The sequence below is a fragment of the Nansenia antarctica genome (assembly GCF_963989245.1).
Source record: "Nansenia antarctica genome assembly, chromosome: 4".
In the NCBI taxonomy this organism is placed as follows: domain Eukaryota; kingdom Metazoa; phylum Chordata; class Actinopteri; order Argentiniformes; family Microstomatidae; genus Nansenia; species Nansenia antarctica.
Genome location: NC_137689.1, coordinates 232,019 through 249,716, shown reverse-complemented (window position 1 = coordinate 249,716; position 17,698 = coordinate 232,019). Strand labels below are relative to the sequence as shown.

The 17,698-nt window shown below is 50.5% G+C and overlaps 2 protein-coding genes across 3 annotated transcripts in view; one reads left to right on the top strand and one right to left on the bottom strand.

Moving 5' to 3' along the window:
• The window catches only part of mybbp1a (MYB binding protein (P160) 1a), a 22,826-nt gene extending 8,473 nt beyond the window's left edge, over positions 1-14,353 (bottom strand). Inside the window, exons 1-21 of one of the 2 annotated variants that reach the window (XM_080530231.1) lie at positions 14,278-14,353; positions 13,981-14,099; positions 12,909-13,004; positions 11,623-11,706; positions 11,393-11,467; positions 9,610-9,717; positions 9,068-9,258; positions 8,676-8,849; positions 6,802-6,919; positions 6,043-6,332; positions 4,924-5,034; positions 4,683-4,808; positions 4,071-4,286; positions 3,233-3,341; positions 2,997-3,090; positions 2,520-2,683; positions 2,112-2,219; positions 1,863-2,015; positions 1,225-1,401; positions 374-531; positions 1-105 (exon numbers count right to left, since the gene is read on the bottom strand). The exon at positions 1-105 is cut by the window's left edge and continues 30 nt beyond it. In XM_080530231.1, coding sequence (XP_080386357.1) covers positions 1-105; positions 374-531; positions 1,225-1,401; positions 1,863-2,015; positions 2,112-2,219; positions 2,520-2,683; positions 2,997-3,090; positions 3,233-3,341; positions 4,071-4,286; positions 4,683-4,808; positions 4,924-5,034; positions 6,043-6,332; positions 6,802-6,919; positions 8,676-8,849; positions 9,068-9,258; positions 9,610-9,717; positions 11,393-11,467; positions 11,623-11,706; positions 12,909-13,004; positions 13,981-14,099; positions 14,278-14,344 — 2,843 coding nt within the window. In that variant the 5' untranslated portion in view covers positions 14,345-14,353. The remainder of the gene's footprint in view (positions 106-373; positions 532-1,224; positions 1,402-1,862; positions 2,016-2,111; positions 2,220-2,519; positions 2,684-2,996; positions 3,091-3,232; positions 3,342-4,070; positions 4,287-4,682; positions 4,809-4,923; positions 5,035-6,042; positions 6,333-6,801; positions 6,920-8,675; positions 8,850-9,067; positions 9,259-9,609; positions 9,718-11,392; positions 11,468-11,622; positions 11,707-12,908; positions 13,005-13,980; positions 14,100-14,277) is intronic. The other variant, XM_080530232.1, reaches the window with a different exon arrangement.
• A 797-nt stretch (positions 14,354-15,150) lies between these two features.
• On the top strand, positions 15,151-17,698 carry LOC308156798 (uncharacterized protein). Its single transcript, XM_080530236.1, has 8 exons — positions 15,151-15,426; positions 15,551-15,641; positions 15,768-15,971; positions 16,168-16,295; positions 16,383-16,649; positions 16,880-16,950; positions 17,035-17,100; positions 17,181-17,698. Exons 1-8 carry the CDS (start codon positions 15,416-15,418, stop codon positions 17,645-17,647), a joined length of 1,305 nt encoding a protein of 434 aa, XP_080386362.1. The 5' UTR covers positions 15,151-15,415; the 3' UTR covers positions 17,648-17,698.

Below are 17,698 nucleotides of genomic sequence, written 5' to 3'. Positions count from 1 at the left end.
TTGAGCCTCTGGGCTCTGGCCAGCAGCTTCTCCAGCAGCGCGTGCAGCTCCCCCTGCCTGTCACCCACGGTCCTGCAGTACTGCTTAGACCTCAACAGCTGGTTCCTGGGGAGAGACCGGGGTTAAAGGTCAAACAAGGTATCAACATGATAATGGTGGGGGTATTAAAGGTGTCTGTCCTGTGTGTGTGTGAGGGTTAGAGTTAGGGTGTGTGTGTGTGTGTGAGTGTGAGAGTGTGTGTGTGTGTGTGCGTGAGCGTGTGAGTGTGAGTGTGAGCGTGTGCGAGTGCGCGAGTGCGAGAGCGTGAGCGTGTGCGAGTGCGCGAGTGTGAGCGAGTACGTGTGAGCGTGTGCGTGTGTGTGTGTGGGGGTACCTGAAGATGTCTGCCGCCTTGCGTAGGAAGTCCTGCTCCTGCTGGTCGCTGCCGGAGCTCATGCCGTTCTCGATGAGGCTGAGCAGCGGCTCCACCATGCCCAGAACCAGAGGGCTGCTGCCCTGCCTGGCCAGGAACACCTCCAGCAGGTCCAGCACCTGGTACCCAAACAGACATACAGGGTTAGCACCTGGTACCCAAACACCCACACAGGGTTAGCACCTGGTACCCAAACACCCACACAGACATACAACCACACAGACAAACAGACACACAGACATACAACCACACAACCACACAGACATACAACCACACAGACATACAACCACACAGACACACAGACACACAACCATACAACCACACAACCACACAACCACACAGACATACAACCATACAACCACACAACCACACAACCACACAGACACACAGACACACAACCATACAACCACACAGACACACAACCACACAGACATACAGACATACAACCCACAACCACACAGACATACAACCATACAACCCATACACCAACACAGACATACAACCACACAACCACACAACCACACACAGGACCACACCCACACACACCCACACCCACACACACACCACACACCCACACACAGGACCACACAACCACACAACCACACAACCACACACCCACACACAGGACCACACAACCAAACAACCACACACCCACACGACCACAGGACCACAGCGTCAGAGGCAGCAATGGACAGGGTAGCAGTCAGAGACTAACATTATGCCTGGAGCGACGGTATTCTAACCCAGGTCTAACCCTGGTCTAACCCAGGTCTAACCCTGGTCTAACCCAGGTTAGGGTTAGGGGTCGTCACCTTGATCTTGAAGTCCCTGACGAGGGTTTTCTCCTTCTTCAGTTTGTCCTTCTGGTCCTTCTTGGCCTGGATCTTCTTCTTCTGCTCCAGGAACAGAGCAGCGATGTTGTCGTCCAGCTTCATCATCGCCTCGTCGTCCAGCTCATCGTCTTCATCACTTCCATCCTTCTCTGTCGCCTGAGACCCAGAGAGGAAGACCAGTTATCTACAATAATCCTCACCCTCCCTCCCCCTCTCCCTCCCTCCCTCCCCCTCTCCCTCCCCCTCCCTCCCCCTCTCCCTCCCTCTCCCTCCCTCCCTCTCCCTCACCCTAACAATAACCCTCCCTCCCCCTCCCTCACCCTAACAATAACCCTCACCCTCCCTCCCCCTCCCTCCCCCTAACAATAACCCTCACCCCCTCTCCCTCACCCTCCCTCCCTCTCCCTCCCCCTCCCTCACCCGAACAATAACAATAACATGCGACTTTCCTCCTCACACAGCACTTGAGTAAACCATGGAATTAAATAAATACTATATTGTGTATAGTATACTATATATACTAGTATACTATATTGTACTATATTTGTGATCATTAGGGTGATATTAGTTAAGTCACTGACCAGGGCTAGGGATAGGGGGGGTTAGGGGGGTCTTACCAGGGCATTCTCGCTCTGCAGGACCTTCATCAGCTGAATACGGAAGTTCTGGTCCACCTCTGCGTTCTCGTCTTCCTCCATGGCCTCATCCCCTCCCTCCTTTTCCTCCTCATCCTCATCATCATCATCATCATCTGATGAATCTGAGTCATCCTGTAAAAGCGTTTACACAACGTTTAGATCAAACCCAAAACTCTAACCCAGCTTCATGATGACCCTAACCCTAACTCAAAGGGCAGATTGACGAACCTCCATGTCCTCGTCCTGCTCCTCTCCTTTCTTTGTTACTTTCTTTGAGTCTTTCTCATCGACCACCACGACAGCGCTGTCCTCCTCATCCTTATCTGGGTCCAGAACCTGAGGAGGAAATGTTTAAAATGTTAATATCTGTGTCTCTACTTCCTGTCCCTAGCTGAGCTACTTCCTGTCCCTAGCTGAGCTACTTCCTGTCCCTAGCTGAGCTACTTCCTGTGCCTAGCTGAGCTACTTCCTGTCTCTAGCTGAGCTACTTCCTGTGCCTAGCTGAGCTACTTCCTGTCCCTAGCTGAGCTACTTCCTGTCTCTAGCTGAGCTACTTCCTGTCTCTAGCTGAGCTGCTTCCTGTGTCTCTACTTCCTGTCTAGCTGAGCTACTTCCTGTCCTAGCTGAGCTGCTTACGTCCAGGATGGCGGTCAGGGCTCTGGCGGTGACGTGGGGACAGATGCCTGTGAAGACGGTCTTGCAGACCTGGCGGATGTGTCTGCTGGTCTGGGACAGGAGGGACAGCAAGATGTCCACCAGCACCTCCGCCCAATGAGGCTCCTCCTCCTCCTCCTCCTCTGCTGGGGGGGGGGGGGGGGGCAGAGGACAGAGGAGTCACACCAAAGGCTGCTTAATTGAACATAGTGGGGGTTGTTGTTGCTGCTTCAGGAAGCTTCAGGAAGGTTAAACTGGTTAGGGTTAGGGTCAGTGACAGAGGGGTTAGGGTTAGGGTCAGGGGGGTCAGGGTTAGGGTCAGGGTTAGGGTTAGGGTCAGGAGGGTCAGGGTTAGGGTTAGGGTCAGGGTTAGGGTCAGGGGGGTCAGGGTTAGGGTTGTGAAGGTTAAACTGGTTAGGGTTAGTGACAGAGGGGTTAGGGTTGTGACGCTGGTCTTACCTGTGGTCTTCTTCTTCTTCTTGGTCTTCTTCTCCTGGGCCTTCGTCATGCAGTTCTGCAGATCCTCCATCAGGTCCACAAACTCCTCTGGAGCCTGGAGGAGAAGAAGAAGAAGAACAGAGAAGAAGAAGAAGAATCATTCATCTCTGGAAACAGCAGGTGACTTTCCAACTTTCTAGAACACTTTGGTTTCTATCCACATCTGTTGTGAGTAGATTAGGGTTAGATTAGGTTACCTTCCAGAGGTGGATGCCGACTAGCAGAAACAGCTGTTGGAAGGAGGACGTCTCTGGGGTCTTGTCCTTCTTGGCCTTCTTAACCAGCTTCTCCACAGACGCCAGCATGCTGCAGACCACAACAACAACCACAACCACAGGTTAGAGCTGCACAACCACAACCACACACACCAGAACCACAGACATCAGAACCACAGACACCACAACCACACACACCAGAACCACAGACATCAGAACCACAGACACCAGAACCACAGACACCAGTCTCCCGTCTGGACTATTGTAATGGAGTCCTGTTCGGGGTTCCCAACAATGCCCTGGACAGGCTCCAGTACGTTCAGAACTCAGCTGCCAGGGTCCTCACCCACACCAAGCCCTGGCAGCACCCCCACCCTCATTCACCTCCACTGGCTCCCGGTGAAGTCCCGCATCACTTACAAAATCCTCCTCCTCACCTACAAATCCCTCCACGCCTGCGCCCCCCAGTACCTAACTGACCTCCTCCCCCAGCATACCCCTTCCCGGAACCTGCGGTCCGCAGACATGGGCCTGCTGTCCACCCCCCGCACCAACCTACGGACCTTTGGGGACAGAGCCTTCAGCGTGGCCTACTCTTTGGAACTCCCTCCCCATAGTGATCCGCAACGCCCCCACCCTGGACTCCTTCAAACTAGCCCTCAAAACCCATCTGTTCACCAAGGCCTTTGGCCCCTAGACATTGTTTCAGTTTTGCTTTGTTTGTTTTCTGTTTTGTCTGTCTGATCATTTCCCTTGAATTGTAAAGCGTCCTTGGGTTTTTTGAAAGGCGCTATAGAAATGAAAGTTATTATTATCTTACCTGTCCCAGGCCTGTCTCTGTGGGGGGGTGAAGGGCAGGGTGGTCTGGGCGTGGCGGGGCTGGGTCAGCAGGGCGTCGGCGTAGCGGACCAGACAGTAGCTCCACAAGCTGCCGTCTGCCGTCACCCCCTGGACGTATTTCTGGGTCTGGGGGGGGTCAGAGCCCCCCTCCGCTGACCCCCCCAGCACCGGCAGGTGATTCAAGGAGAGCAGCAGACTGGGGAGGAAGGCAGGGTCAGGGTCACCAGGGTCAGGAGGAAGGCAGGGTCAGGGTCACCAGGGTCAGGGGGAAGGCAGGGTTAGGGGGAAGGCAGGGTTAGGGTCACCAGGGTCAGGGGGAAGGCAGGGTTAGGGTCACCAGGGTCAGGGTCACCAGGGTCAGGGGGAAGGCAGGGTTAGGGTCACCAGGGTCAGGAGGAAGGCAGGGTCAGGGTCACCAGGGTCAGGGGGAAGGCAGGGTTAGGGTCACCAGGGTCAGGGGTCACCTGTCTGTGGTTTAATAACTCATTCATCACTACATTCATCTCTCACCCAAAGAAGGAGTTGATGTGTGTATATGTGTGTGTGTGTGTGTGTGTGTGTGTGTGTGTGTGTGTATGTGTGTGAATCTCACCCAAAGAAGGAGTTGACCAGGACGGCTCTGGTCCTGTCGTCCAGGGGGGCCACCAGCGCCGCCTCCGTCTCTGGGATGTCGGGCGTCGGCTTCTTAGCGCTGAAGAACGCGTGGAAGAAGACAAACCTGACAGACAGACAGCTAGGTTAGCATCGATGCTACACGACTGAATACACACTTGGTGAGAGTGAATCCTTTTTGTGTTGGTTGGTTGGCTGCAGGACGTGTGACGGCTCCTCACCTGGCGATGTCCATGACCAGGTCCTCCTCCTTCTTCACCTGGTAGTTCTCCACGATGGAGGTGAGGCGCGGGACGATCCACCTCCTCAGCCGGAAGAAACACTCCTCCTTCCTGAGGGAGAGAGACAAACATTACACACTGCTCCTTCCTGAGGGAGAGAGACAAACATTACACACTGCTCCTTCCTGAGGGAGAGAGACAAACATTACACACTGCTCCTTCCTGAGAGAGACAAACATTACACACTGCTCCTTCCTGAGAGAGAGACAAACATTACACACTGCTCCTTCCTGAGAGAGAGACAAACATTACACACTGCTCCTTCCTGAGGGAGAGAGACAAACATTACACACTGCTCCTTCCTGAGAGAGACAAACATTACACACTGCTCCTTCCTGAGGAAGAGAGACAAACATGACCTTTAACCCTAACCCTGGTGTGTGAGAGGTGAGCCGGTATGGTTGTGCTGCGTGAGTGAGCATGGTAAACCCTAACCCTAACCCTGCTGCGTGAGTGAGCATGGTAAAGTCTCTACGCTGGTCTGGGTATCTCCAGTGTTCCCTAGGTTGTGGGACAAGGCCACTTCCCTGGGAGAGAGGGAGGGCTGTCTGGGCTGTCTGGGCTGTCTAGGGTGAATCTGAAAGGCTTTAGATGGGAATCACCGTCCTTTCTTTCCAGGTTACAGGGTTGGACAGTACCGTTTGCCCGCTTGTCCGCAGCAAGTAAAAAATTCGCTGGGTTTGTTGGGGCGAGCCCGACGACGCTGCTGGATCCTGGATGTGTTTACCTGTGTGCAGGAAGAACAAGAGACGGCGCAGGCGCCAGACCAGACTAGATGATCGTGGAGTGAAGATATTATCAACGCGTACACGATGCGACGGGTGATCGACAGGTAAACATGTCCAGGATCCAGCAGCGTCGTCAGGCTCACGCCAACAAATCTGGCGAATTTTTTACTTGCTCCGGGCAAGCAGGCAAGCGTTACTGTCGAACCCTGGGTTAGTTTCTCATGTTTAGGGTGTGTTGTCTTTAACCTCTCTGATGTCCCTAGGACGCCCCCCCCCCGCCCAGACTGTTACTGGACCCCCCCCTCCTCCCCCCTCCCAGACTGGTACTCACTGAACCCCCTTCTCCTGGTTCTCCTTCTGCTTGCTGGTGCTGAAGTCCAGACACATCTCCATCTGGGGGTGGAGGAACATGTCCTTCAGCCAGGCCACGTAGGCCTGCAGGGCGGGGGGGCGCAGGTGCTGCACCACCCTCCAGGTCGACGGCACCACGGGGTAGCCCTGGTTGGTCAGCAGGGAGAAGCCAAGCACCACCGCCAGCTGCTTATCCTGGTCCTCACAGCCCTGCAGGAAGTCACCCACGTAGGTCTCCATCTCCGGGGTGAACCTGAACCGGTCTTTCATCTGAGAGAAGAGAAGGGGAGAGGAGAGGAGAGGAGATGGGGATGGAAGAGAAGAGATGGGGATGGAAGAGAAGAGATGGGGATGGAAGAGAAGAGAAGAGAAGAGAAGAGAAGAGAAGAGAAGAGAAGAGATGGGGATGGGATGGGAGGGAAGGGAAGGGAAGGGAAGAGAAGAGAAGGGAAGGGAAGGGAAGAGAAGAGAAGAGAAGAGAAGAGAAGGGGATGGGAGGGGAGGGAAGGGAAGGGAAGGGAAGGGAAGGGAAGAGAAGAGAAGAGAAGAGAAGAGAAGAGAAGAGATGGGGTGGGAAGGGGAGAGGAACGTAAAGTGTGTTTAGGTCAGTGGTCAACAACCCAGCCAGCTCACTTTGTTGTAGCACAGCACACTGCAGTGATGAGTAGTACAAACTCCAGGGTTAGGAGATTAGGGTTAGGGGTTAGGAGGGTTAAGGGTTATGAAGGGTCAGGGTTACCTGAGCAGACACCACATGTTCTCCGTAGTGCTTCATCACATCTCCTGACATCACCTTCTTCAGCTGGGCCAGAGACAGAAGAGGCAGAGCAGCGCCCAGCAGGCGGAAACTCAGGTAGCTGGAGGGAGGGAGACAGACAGAGAGAGAGACAGACAGACAGGCAGACAGACAGAGAGACAGAGAGACAGACACAGACAGAGAGACAGACAGACAGACAGAGAGACAGACAGACAGAGAGAGACAGACAGAGAGAGAGGCAGGCAGACACAGACAGAGAGACAGACAGACAGGCAGACAGACACAGACAGAGAGACAGAGAGACAGACAGACAGGTTAGGGTTATTACATTATCACACAGCTGAGGGCTATATATGCACATTCAGGAAAATGCTGTTGGAAAGCTGAAAGTGGGGGGCGGGGTAGTCGAATCATCTAAGACTTGGTTGGGGGATTTAAAATGCAGGTGGGGAACCAAATCTCTTAACCCTGGTCCAGTACTCACTAGGGGTGTAAATCATCAGCTTCATCACGATACGATATTATATCGATTTGTTTGTATGACGATACAATGTTTGACGATATCACAATGTCAGTCACGATACAATTTCGATTCGATTCGATTCAAGATCGATATGACGATATGATCGATATGACGCGATATCATATGCCAATCTAACACAATTATCAACTCACAAAAACAACTAGAATATGATTTGACCATTTTATTTGTGAGCTCTTCCAGGTATCCAGCATTTAAATCATATTGTATTATACAGTATTCTTCTATTACAAAAAGAAAAATAGACCCGTTCACTAGTCTCACAAACAAGAGATATTCAGCTTTAAAACATTAATGTCCTATGAAACAAAACTGGAAGAACTTGTCCCCCCTTTTTTAAGGCAGGATTTTTGTAAACGTTCACTTTTTTACTGTCTCATAAACGCAGTATTTTTAACAGTTAGAACTGAACCAAGGTCACCATTTAACCTACAGTATATTTGTGCAATAATAATAAATAATAATAAAATAATAATAAATAATAAGTGCAAATGCAGTACAGTGCAGTACATCTTATATACATTCTTCTTAACCAAAATAAGCAATTTCAGCTGGAGAACAAAACAAATGTAAACAATTCCGCATTCTTAGTGCATATTGACAGATCACTAAGTATATCCTCCAGTGTTCTTCTTTGGGAGGTTTTTCTTCAAAAAAACTAACTGATCAACATGTTCAGGAGACATATCTCTCTCTCTCTCTCTCTCTCTCTCTCTCTCTCTCTCTCTCTCTCTCTCTCTCTCTCTCTCTCTCTCTCTCTCTCTCTAGCACACACACACACACACACACACACACACACACACACACACACACACACGCCACGCCCCCTCCCTCCCCCCTCCTCCCTCCCTCCACACGGGAACACCCTGGCTGGCTGCTGTGCCGCATTTCGTCGAAATATTTCCAGACCGCCGACTTATTACCGAGAGGAGAGCGAATTTCGTCGTCGTTATCCCTGCTACTCGCCATGACTTGACCTGCAGTGTGCAGCGCTCTTTGACTTTGTAGTTTGCCGCTGCTAGTCGCGCGCTGCACGGAAATGGTGACAGTCACGCAGAATGTGCCATTTCAAAATAAAGGTGTATCTTTAAGATGACGATATAGATCGATATTTTTACATTGTGTCGATGTAATCAGATCGTTAGTCAATGAATCGATGCACCGATGTGAATCGATGTATCGTTACACCCCTAGTACTCACTGTGTGTGTGTGGGGGGGTGGGTTAGATACTGTGCGTGTGTGTGTGTGTGTGTGTGGGTGTGTATGTGTGTGTGTGTGTGTGTGTGTGTGTGTGTGTGTGTGTGTGTTACGTACTGTGTGGGTCCAGGCTTCTCGCGCAGCATGCCCTGGCTGATCACCTGACCCCAGAACAGCTGGAAGCTCTGGTCTCCCTCCCTCAGCGCCGCCTGCAGCAGGTCCAGGGCCACGGCCGGCAGCACCACGTCCTTCTTCACCGAGCGGGCGGCCATCTTCAGAACCTCCACCAACCTGAGAAGGACCAGACCAGTCAGAACCCTAACCCACCAACCTGAGAAGGACCAGACCAGGAGGGGGGAGGGGGAGGGGAGGGGAGGGGGAGGGGAGGGAGGGGGAGCGGGAGGGGGAGGGGAGGGGGAGGGGGAGGGGAGGGGAGGGGGAGGGGAGGGGAGGGGAGGGGAGGGGAGGGGAGGGGGAGGGGAGGGGAGGGGAGGGGAGGGGGGCCTTACTTGGGGACGTTCTCTGAGGTGATGATGGTGGCGGTGCCCAGGAGCTTCTTGAGCTTCTTGGGTTTGAACATCTGAGGGAACTTCTGCATGGCCACCAGGAGGAGCTGCATCTGCTCTGGGCTGCTGAAGGCCGACGCCAGGTCGCTCTGCAGGGCGCCTAGCAACACCTCCTCAAACACCTCCTCTGAGGTCTGCACACACACACACACACACACACACACACACACACACACACTGAATATACGTCACACAGACTAGCAGCATAACCCTACTGAAGAGGAACAATGTCATAAATGAATCTAAGCTAAGTTACCCTAACCATAAATTACCTCACACAGGAAGTAGTTACCTCAGACAGGATGTAGTTACCTCAGACAGGATGTAGTTACCTCAGACAGGAAGTAGTTACCTCAGACAGGAAGTAGTTACCTCAGACAGGAAGTAGTTACCTCAGACAGTTACCTCAGACAGGAAGTAGTTACCTCAGACAGGAAGTAGTTACCTCAGACAGGATGTAGTTACCTCAGACAGGAAGTAGTTACCTCAGACAGGATGTCCACCATGGTCTTGCGGGGCAGGTCCCTCAGGTGTTCTCTGTGTTGTGAAAGACTCTGGAGGAGCTGGACGCACTCCAACACCACCTGAGGCTCCTGCAGACAGACAGACAGGCAGGCAGACAGACAGGCAGACAGACGGACAGGCAGACAGACAGGCAGGCAGACAGGCAGACAGACAGGCAGACAGACAGGCAGACAGACAGGCAGACAGACAGGCAGGCAGACAGACGGACAGGCAGACAGACAGGCAGGCAGACAGGCAGACAGGCAGACAGACAGGCAGACAGGCAGACAGACAGGCAGGCAGGCAGACAGACGGACAGGCAGACAGACAGACAGGCAGACAGACAGGCAGGCAGGCAGACAGACAGGCAGGCAGACAGACAGGCAGACAGGCAGGCAGACAGACAGGCAGGCAGGCAGACAGACAGGCAGACAGACAGACAGACAGACAGGCAGGCAGGCAGACAGGCAGGCAGACAGACAGACGGGCAGACAGGCAGACAGACAGTCAGACAGACAGGCAGACAGGCAGACAGACAGGCAGACAGGCAGGCAGACAGACAGGCAGACAGACAGACAGACAGACAGACAGACAGGCAGGCAGGCAGACAGACAGGCAGGCAGACAGACAGACGGGCAGACAGGCAGACAGACAGACAGGCAGGCAGACAGACAGGCAGACAGACAGGCAGACAGACAGGCAGACAGACAGGCAGACAGGCAGACAGAGGGATAATTTCAGCAGTTAGATTCAGTAAGTCATGTGTGTGATGTGTGTGTGATGTGTGTGTGTGATGTGTATGTGATGTGTGTGTGTGTGTGTGTGTGTGTGTGGTGTGTGATGTGTGATGTGTGTGTGGTGTGTGTGTGTGTATGTGATGTGTGTGATGTGTGTGATGTGTGTGTGTATGATGTGTGTGATGTGTGTGTGTATGTGTGTGTGCGTGTGTATGTGATGTGTGTGTGTATGTGTGTGTGTATGTGTGTGTGTGTGATGTGTGTGTGTGTGTATGTGATGTGTGTGTGTGTGTGTGTGTGTGTGTGATGTGTGTATGTGATGTGTGTGTGTGTGGTGTGTGATGTGTGTGTGTGATGTGTGTGTGATGTGTGTGTGATGTGTGTGTGTGATGTGTGTGTGTGTGTGTATGTGTGTGTGTGTATGTGTGTGTGTGTGTGTGTGTGTGTGTGTGTGTGTGTGTGTGTGTGTGTGTGAGTGTGTGTGTGAGTGTGTGTGTGTGTGTGTGTGTGTGGTGTGTGTGTGTGTGTGTATGTGTGTGTGTGTATGTGTGTGTGTGTGTGTGTGTGTGTGTGTGTGTGTGTGTGTGTGTGTGTGTGTGTGTGTGTGTGTGTATGTGTGTGTGTGTATGTGTGTGTGTGTGTGTGTGTGTGTGTGTGTGTGTGTGTGTGTGTGTGTGTGAGTGTGTGTGTGTGTGTGTGTGTGTGTGTGTGTGTGTGTGTGTGATGTGTGTGATGTGTGTGTGTGTGTGATGTGTGTGATGTGTGTGATGTGTGTGTGTGTGATGTGTGTGTGTGTGTGTGTGTGTGATGTGTGTATGTGTGTGTGTGTGTGATGTGTGTGTGTGTGTGTGTGTGTGTGTGTGTGTGTGTGTGATGTGTGTGTGTGGGTGTGTGTGTGTGTGTGTGTGTGATGTGTGTGATGTGTGTGTGATGTGTGTGTGTGTATGTGATGTGTGTGTGTGTGTGTGATGTGTGTGTGTGTGTGTGTGTGTGTGTGTGATGTCCAGAAGGGGGAAGTCGTTCTTACCTTGGGGAGGCGGGTGGACTGGGACAGGGCAAGTACCCCGAAGAAGTTTCCAAAAGTCGCATTTCTGATGAGTTTCTGCCAATGAGAACAGATATTACAATCTAGACAAGACTAAATATATATGTATATATATATGGTTATGAAATGACAGTGGTGTTGTTATAGGATATGTAATAGGACGAGTCTTTAGAGTCATTAGACTCATTAGACTCTTCAGTGTTGACTCTCACCTTCTTCACCGTCTCCAGGTTGTGCTTCTCCTTTATCTGGTCAAAGGCAGAGCGCAGAGGAACCTCCTCGAACACGCTGAGCACCTGAGGACCACAACAACATGACTCTCCTCTAACCCTAACCCTGACCCTGCTCTGCTCACCTGTAGACCCCTAACCCCCTAACCCTCTAACCCCCTAACCCTCTAACCCTGACCCTGCTCTGCTCACCTCTAACCCTCTCACCCTCTAACCCTGACCCTGCTCTCCTCAGACAGGTCAACCAGGTTTCACTCTCTGACACTTGAATAATTCCCAGTGTTTACGTTTCCACAGCAACCACATCTGGCATTAGACGCAAATCTGTGTCTTCTTTCAAATGTCCCAATATTTTAAGAACAAACATTTTGCAGTATAGAGTGCTGTCCCAAACGACTATTTTTCTAACGATTAATCTAGCGATTATTTTATCGATTATTCGATTAGTCTAACGACTAATTTATCGATAAGTCTAACGATAATTTTTGTACTGTAAAAAAAAAAAAAAAAAAAAAAACTTATTTGGCTCCACCTCACTTAGCCAACTTGAATGCCAAAATGGCCATTTAGAAGTCTGTCCATCACCACAACACATAGCTAGCTAACGTTACTCTCGCTGCTATGTTATGATTAGCTAAATTGATGCTAACGTAGCATGCGAGCTACGAGCTAGATAACGTACAGTAGGTGCTCGCACCACAATGACAATAGGCTACCGTAGCTAGCCAGCTACATAGCTAACGTTACTAACACCAGAAGACAAGACATACGAACTGTGGTGAGCTACATTGCTTGTGTAACATTAGCTAGTAGCTATCCATTTTTCACTCATACACTTAATTGTCTCGCCTGGTAAAATAAAGGTTTAAAAAAATAAAAATAAAAAAAAAAATCGCCATTTTGTTTATTTACGACTAACCGACGCATATTACGCTAACCGACGTATTGGCGTAGTCGATGACGTCGACGACGTCGAATAATCGTAACAGCCCTAGTATAGAGCCACAATGCTTCACAGTTCTCTTATGTAGGCCTGTATGTATCCTGGTTGTGGATAAACTGTTTTAGTGTCAACCTGCTACCTGCTACCAAACTATGAAGCTGCACAGTTTTTAAGTCCTAACCCTAACGTCAAAAATTAAGTCCTGGGGTCAATCTGTTACCGTGACATTGCCCTGAGTCACACAACACTTTACTCCACTCCTAGCTATCTGAACCTGTTGCACTGATGATGATGATGATGATGAAGATGAAGATGATAACCTTACCTGTCCCAGAGCCAGGCTGAAGCCTGGGCGTGCAGCCTCCCTGGTGTGAGCCAGGCCGTCCACCAGCCTCTTCACTGTGTACGTCAACTCATCAGGCTAAGAGACACAGAGAGACAGAGAGACAGAGACACAGGGACAACACGGAGACAACACAGAGACACAGAGACACACAGAGACAACGCAGAGAGACACAGAGAGACAGAGACACAGGGACAACACGGAGACACAGGGACAACGCAGAGAGACACAGAGACACAGAGAGACACAGAGAGACACAGAGAGACACAGAGACACAGAGACAACACAGAGACACAGAGAGACACAGAGAGACAGAGAGACACGGAGAGACACAGGGACAACACAGAGACACAGAGACACAGAGACACAGAGAGAGACACAGAGACACAGAGAGACACAGAGACACAGAGACACAGAGAGAGACACAGAGAGAGACAGAGAGAGACACAGAGACACAGAGAGACACAGAGACACAGAGAGAAACAGAGAGACACAGAGAGAGACACAGAGTCAACACATCACTCAGGCTGGTTCACATGACTAATGTATGTTTACATTATTATAACAATGTTGTGTTATTGGATAGTATCGACCTGCCTGATAACAGGATTCAGTGACGTCAGAGCCCTCCACTTCAGTTGTGATTAGCAGGTGTGATGGTGACTACCTACACATCTCTGCTTAGCCCTCAAACACCTCTGATCAATTATCAATCAAACATTCCGCCTGGATTTATTTTCTTTCTTTGGCTGTAAAAGTGTCAGAAAATGTCTGGAGAAGCTTTGACTCTTTTACCAGGATGACGTCAGCTTCCAATATCTGCCAGTTGTGTAACATTACTGTATGTGTAATAATGTGTAATAACAATGTTATTGAAGCGAATATTATTATTCCATACAAAACAACAAATCACATGGCTCGCAGGAACGCGCCTCACCTTCTCGCTGTTCCTCATGTGGAGGACAGGGTTAGGGGTTAGGTTAGGGTTATAAAGGGTTAGGTTAGGGTTATAGAGGGTTAGGTTAGGGTTACAGGGTTATAAAGGGTAACTAACCTTCTCGCTGGCCCTCAGGTAGGTGATCAGGTCTTCTATGGCCCGCAGACGGACCTCCTGCTCGGGCTTGGCGATGTCCCAGAACAGGTCCAGGAACACGCGGTTCTGCTGCAGGATGCCTTTTAGATAAGAACAATGTTCCATTTGCTTTAATGAAATGACAATAATTAAACAAGTCCTGAGCAGGGCGAACGCAGGTGTAAACATTAGAACAGTAGTCTATCTCATTCCCTTTCCGGTGCACCTAAACATAATAAACATATGACCGTAGTGACATATTCCCTTATTCCTTTGTACCTTTGGCATCGGTGACTTTGGGTCGAGCTGGTTCATGTTCTATCTCTCCCATCATGTCTTCATGCATACCCGCTAACATGCATGCACCATGTGTGAGGCTGGGAAACGTGGGTGACCCGCAGGAGAGGAACAGACGTTATTCTTCCGGGTTAAACGGATGTGACGATGCCCCGGTGGAACAGTACGCTACTCCGCTACTCCGCGTTGTGTTTTTTCGTACCCGCATTCAGCGTAATGCACCCCCCACCTGCCTCTGATTGGCCGAACGTACGCGCCCACCTGCCTCTGATTGGCCGAACGTTCGCCCACCTTCAGCGAAGCTCCGGACTACTTCAGCCTCCCGGGAAAACACGCGCTGACTTTGACAGATGAGACAAATGGTTTCAGAATGGACCGGAAATCACAGGGGTAAAACCTCTCTCTGTCTCTCTGTCTCTCTGTCTCTCTGTCTCTCTGTCTCTCTGTCTCTCTGTCTCTCTGTCTGTCTGTCTGTCTGTCTGTCTCTCTGTCTGTCTGTCTGTCTGTCTGTCTGTCTGTCTGTCTGTCTCTCTGTCTGTCTGTCTGTCTGACTGTCTGTCTGTCTGTCTGACTGTCTGACTGTCTGTCTGTCTCTCTGTCTGTCTGTCTGTCTGTCTGCCTGTCTGTCTGTCTGTCTGACTGTCTGACTGTCTGTCTGACTGTCTGTCTGTCTCTCTGTCTGACTGTCTGTCTGTCTGTCTGTCTGTCTATATGTGTGTCTCTCCCTAGACATTCATCTATCATTCAGTCCCCAACCCTAAATCAAATCAAGTTGTATTTGTATAGTGCATTTCTCACAAGATGTGATTCAATGCGCTTCACATACTGACAGAACACGCGAGCAGGTAAAGGTCAAACACCTGTACACTGTGTAGCCAGGAAAACTCCCTTGCAGCCCTCTACTCATAGAGCGACTACTACCAGTCTGCCTACCAGCAGCGGCCCCCAAACCCCCCGCCCCCGGGGTCCCCCAGCCGCCCCACACACCCGACCCACCACCAGCACACCCGGCCCAGCATAATAGCCCGAACCAGGTGCCCCAGCGGCGGAACAGACCAAGCACCAGGTGCCCCAGCGGCGGAACAGACCAAGCACGCCTGACTACTGTAGCCTGCTGAATATGGAAGACAGGTACATGTTAACCTTGAATCTGTTTACTGTTGTTTCATTAAAGTTAATTCAAATGAAATATTTGGAACATCCTTGTATGTGGAGCTAGATACAGTGAACCAGCTGGCTAATGCACATTTTACAGATCAGCCAATCTGAAGTTACGAGCCAGCAATGCTGAGCGGTTTGCCTGCTCCGCCCCATGTATAAACATGGATCAATACCAGGACCTGGTGGTAAGTGCTGCTTCTAAGTTTGTAAGCTTTTTTTGTTAGTATGGCAAGTAGCCTATGTCAGTATTCAACTGAGAGGACAGCACACGTTGGCCTTTTAAAACAACATCTTGTGTCTTTGTGTTGAAGGACTTCTTACCAAAGGGTCACCAGTACCATATATGTCAGTACAAAGCTGTGAGCCAATCCTGCAGTGACCATGTCAGTTTTGAGGCCACAGTGCGAATGTCCCTTCAGTCGAAGGAGGAGATCGTGGTGTGGCTGAAGTCCATGACCATCACATGGAGGGTCGCCTACACCAGACCCGCTAAAGGCCTGAAGACCATCTTCAAAGTACGGTGTTCTTTTACAGTCTGTATGGTCAACATTCCTGGGTAGTGATTTAATTTCCCACTTTCAATATCTTCAGCTGAAAGGTTATTGTTGACTGATAACTGTTAGTTATGGCGGCTACTCATGAGATCACTCAGATCATTTGACTCTTTTATTATTATAGGTATATATAATTTTTTCCATCTTAATACTGTAGACAGACTACCGGTGCCAGCACAACACCAGGACCACACCAAAACCTGGCAGGACTAAAAACACAGGTTGCCCTGCTAAACTCAAGGTCACCCTTGTGCGCACTGTGGATGCCCGTGGGCAGCTGAGCAGGTATGACACACGCATCCCATTTAAATTCCAAATTTCACATTTTAATCTCTGTTCATATCTGTTTAACAGTATGCTTTTTCACTCCAGAAGCACTGATCCTCATGTACCCAACTACCCAACACTTGTGGAAATTAGCAACATCCACAATCATAACATACATGTGGCTGATGCTGCGCGTCACCGGGATGTGGGCAGTGCGGCTGTGGAGAAGCTCACCAAGCTGTTTGAGGCTGGACACTCGCCGTCCTCAGCACTGGATGTGCTGAGATATGATCTGCAGGTTGAGTATGGGGATGACTACATGTTCACCTCAGCAGACCGCTCCATCTGTCCTGACCTGCAGTTCTGCTATAGGTATGTACGACGACTTTGTATCCAAAACGCTTTACAATGGCCTCTCTCAGTCATTCACCCATTCACACACACACACACACACACACACACACACACACACACACACACACACGCACACACACACACACACACACACACACACACACACACACACACACACACACACACACACACACACACACAGTTTATTAAAAAGATTATTATATTTCTATGAATCTCTTGTTTCACAGACTGTATCAACAGGTCACTCCAGAGCTGAGCGACCATGGTCCAGAGTTAGTGATGGCAGCCACTGAAGAGTGTGAGTTGAGTGAGTTTTTAAAAAAAATTATATTTGAATAAACAGTCTTGCAAGATAGAAGTTGTTATTTTTCCGTCTCCACAGCTGAGCGACCGTTGTCAAAACCGACTCCAGCAGCTGCTGAAGACCTTGTGCGTGCTGAAGCATCAGGTCAGTAAGGACGTGTTCCTCATGATTCATATCCATATATACACTACTAATTAAATACAAGATAATCTCTCTTTTTTCAGGTGTTTTAGACAGAGAGGAGTTGCAGTCCCAGTGGAAGGAGTTTTCGGACACGGTGCTGAACAATGAAGCACTTATAGGGGGAGCATCGGCCATGATGAAGACCTTCAACAAGCTGAAGGAGAATCCCTCCATGCTGCTGTCGGCCCTGCACATGTTTGGCCGCTGTGGTACCAACAGCCAGGCATCGCAGCGAGCACGAGCTCTCCGGCGAGTCGCTAACCGTGCTGGGCCAAGTATCGCTGCACAGCCGACCTCTGTTGCCCGCCGGAAGATCAAGCTTGGGGGTAGACGCCGACTGACTGCAGGGAGGCCAAAGAAAAGTGTGGCAAGCTTGGACCATCGCTGCGGCTACCCGAAGGGAGGGAAGTCTGGCATGGACCATCGCTACGGCTACCCGAAGGGAGGGAAGTCTGGCACTCACAGCTTGTCCCAAGCAGTAGAGGGATGTCGCAGCAACCCAAAGTAATTGTGCTTAAGTGCTTCTTGTTTCAGCACACATTTTTCCATGTTCCATGTG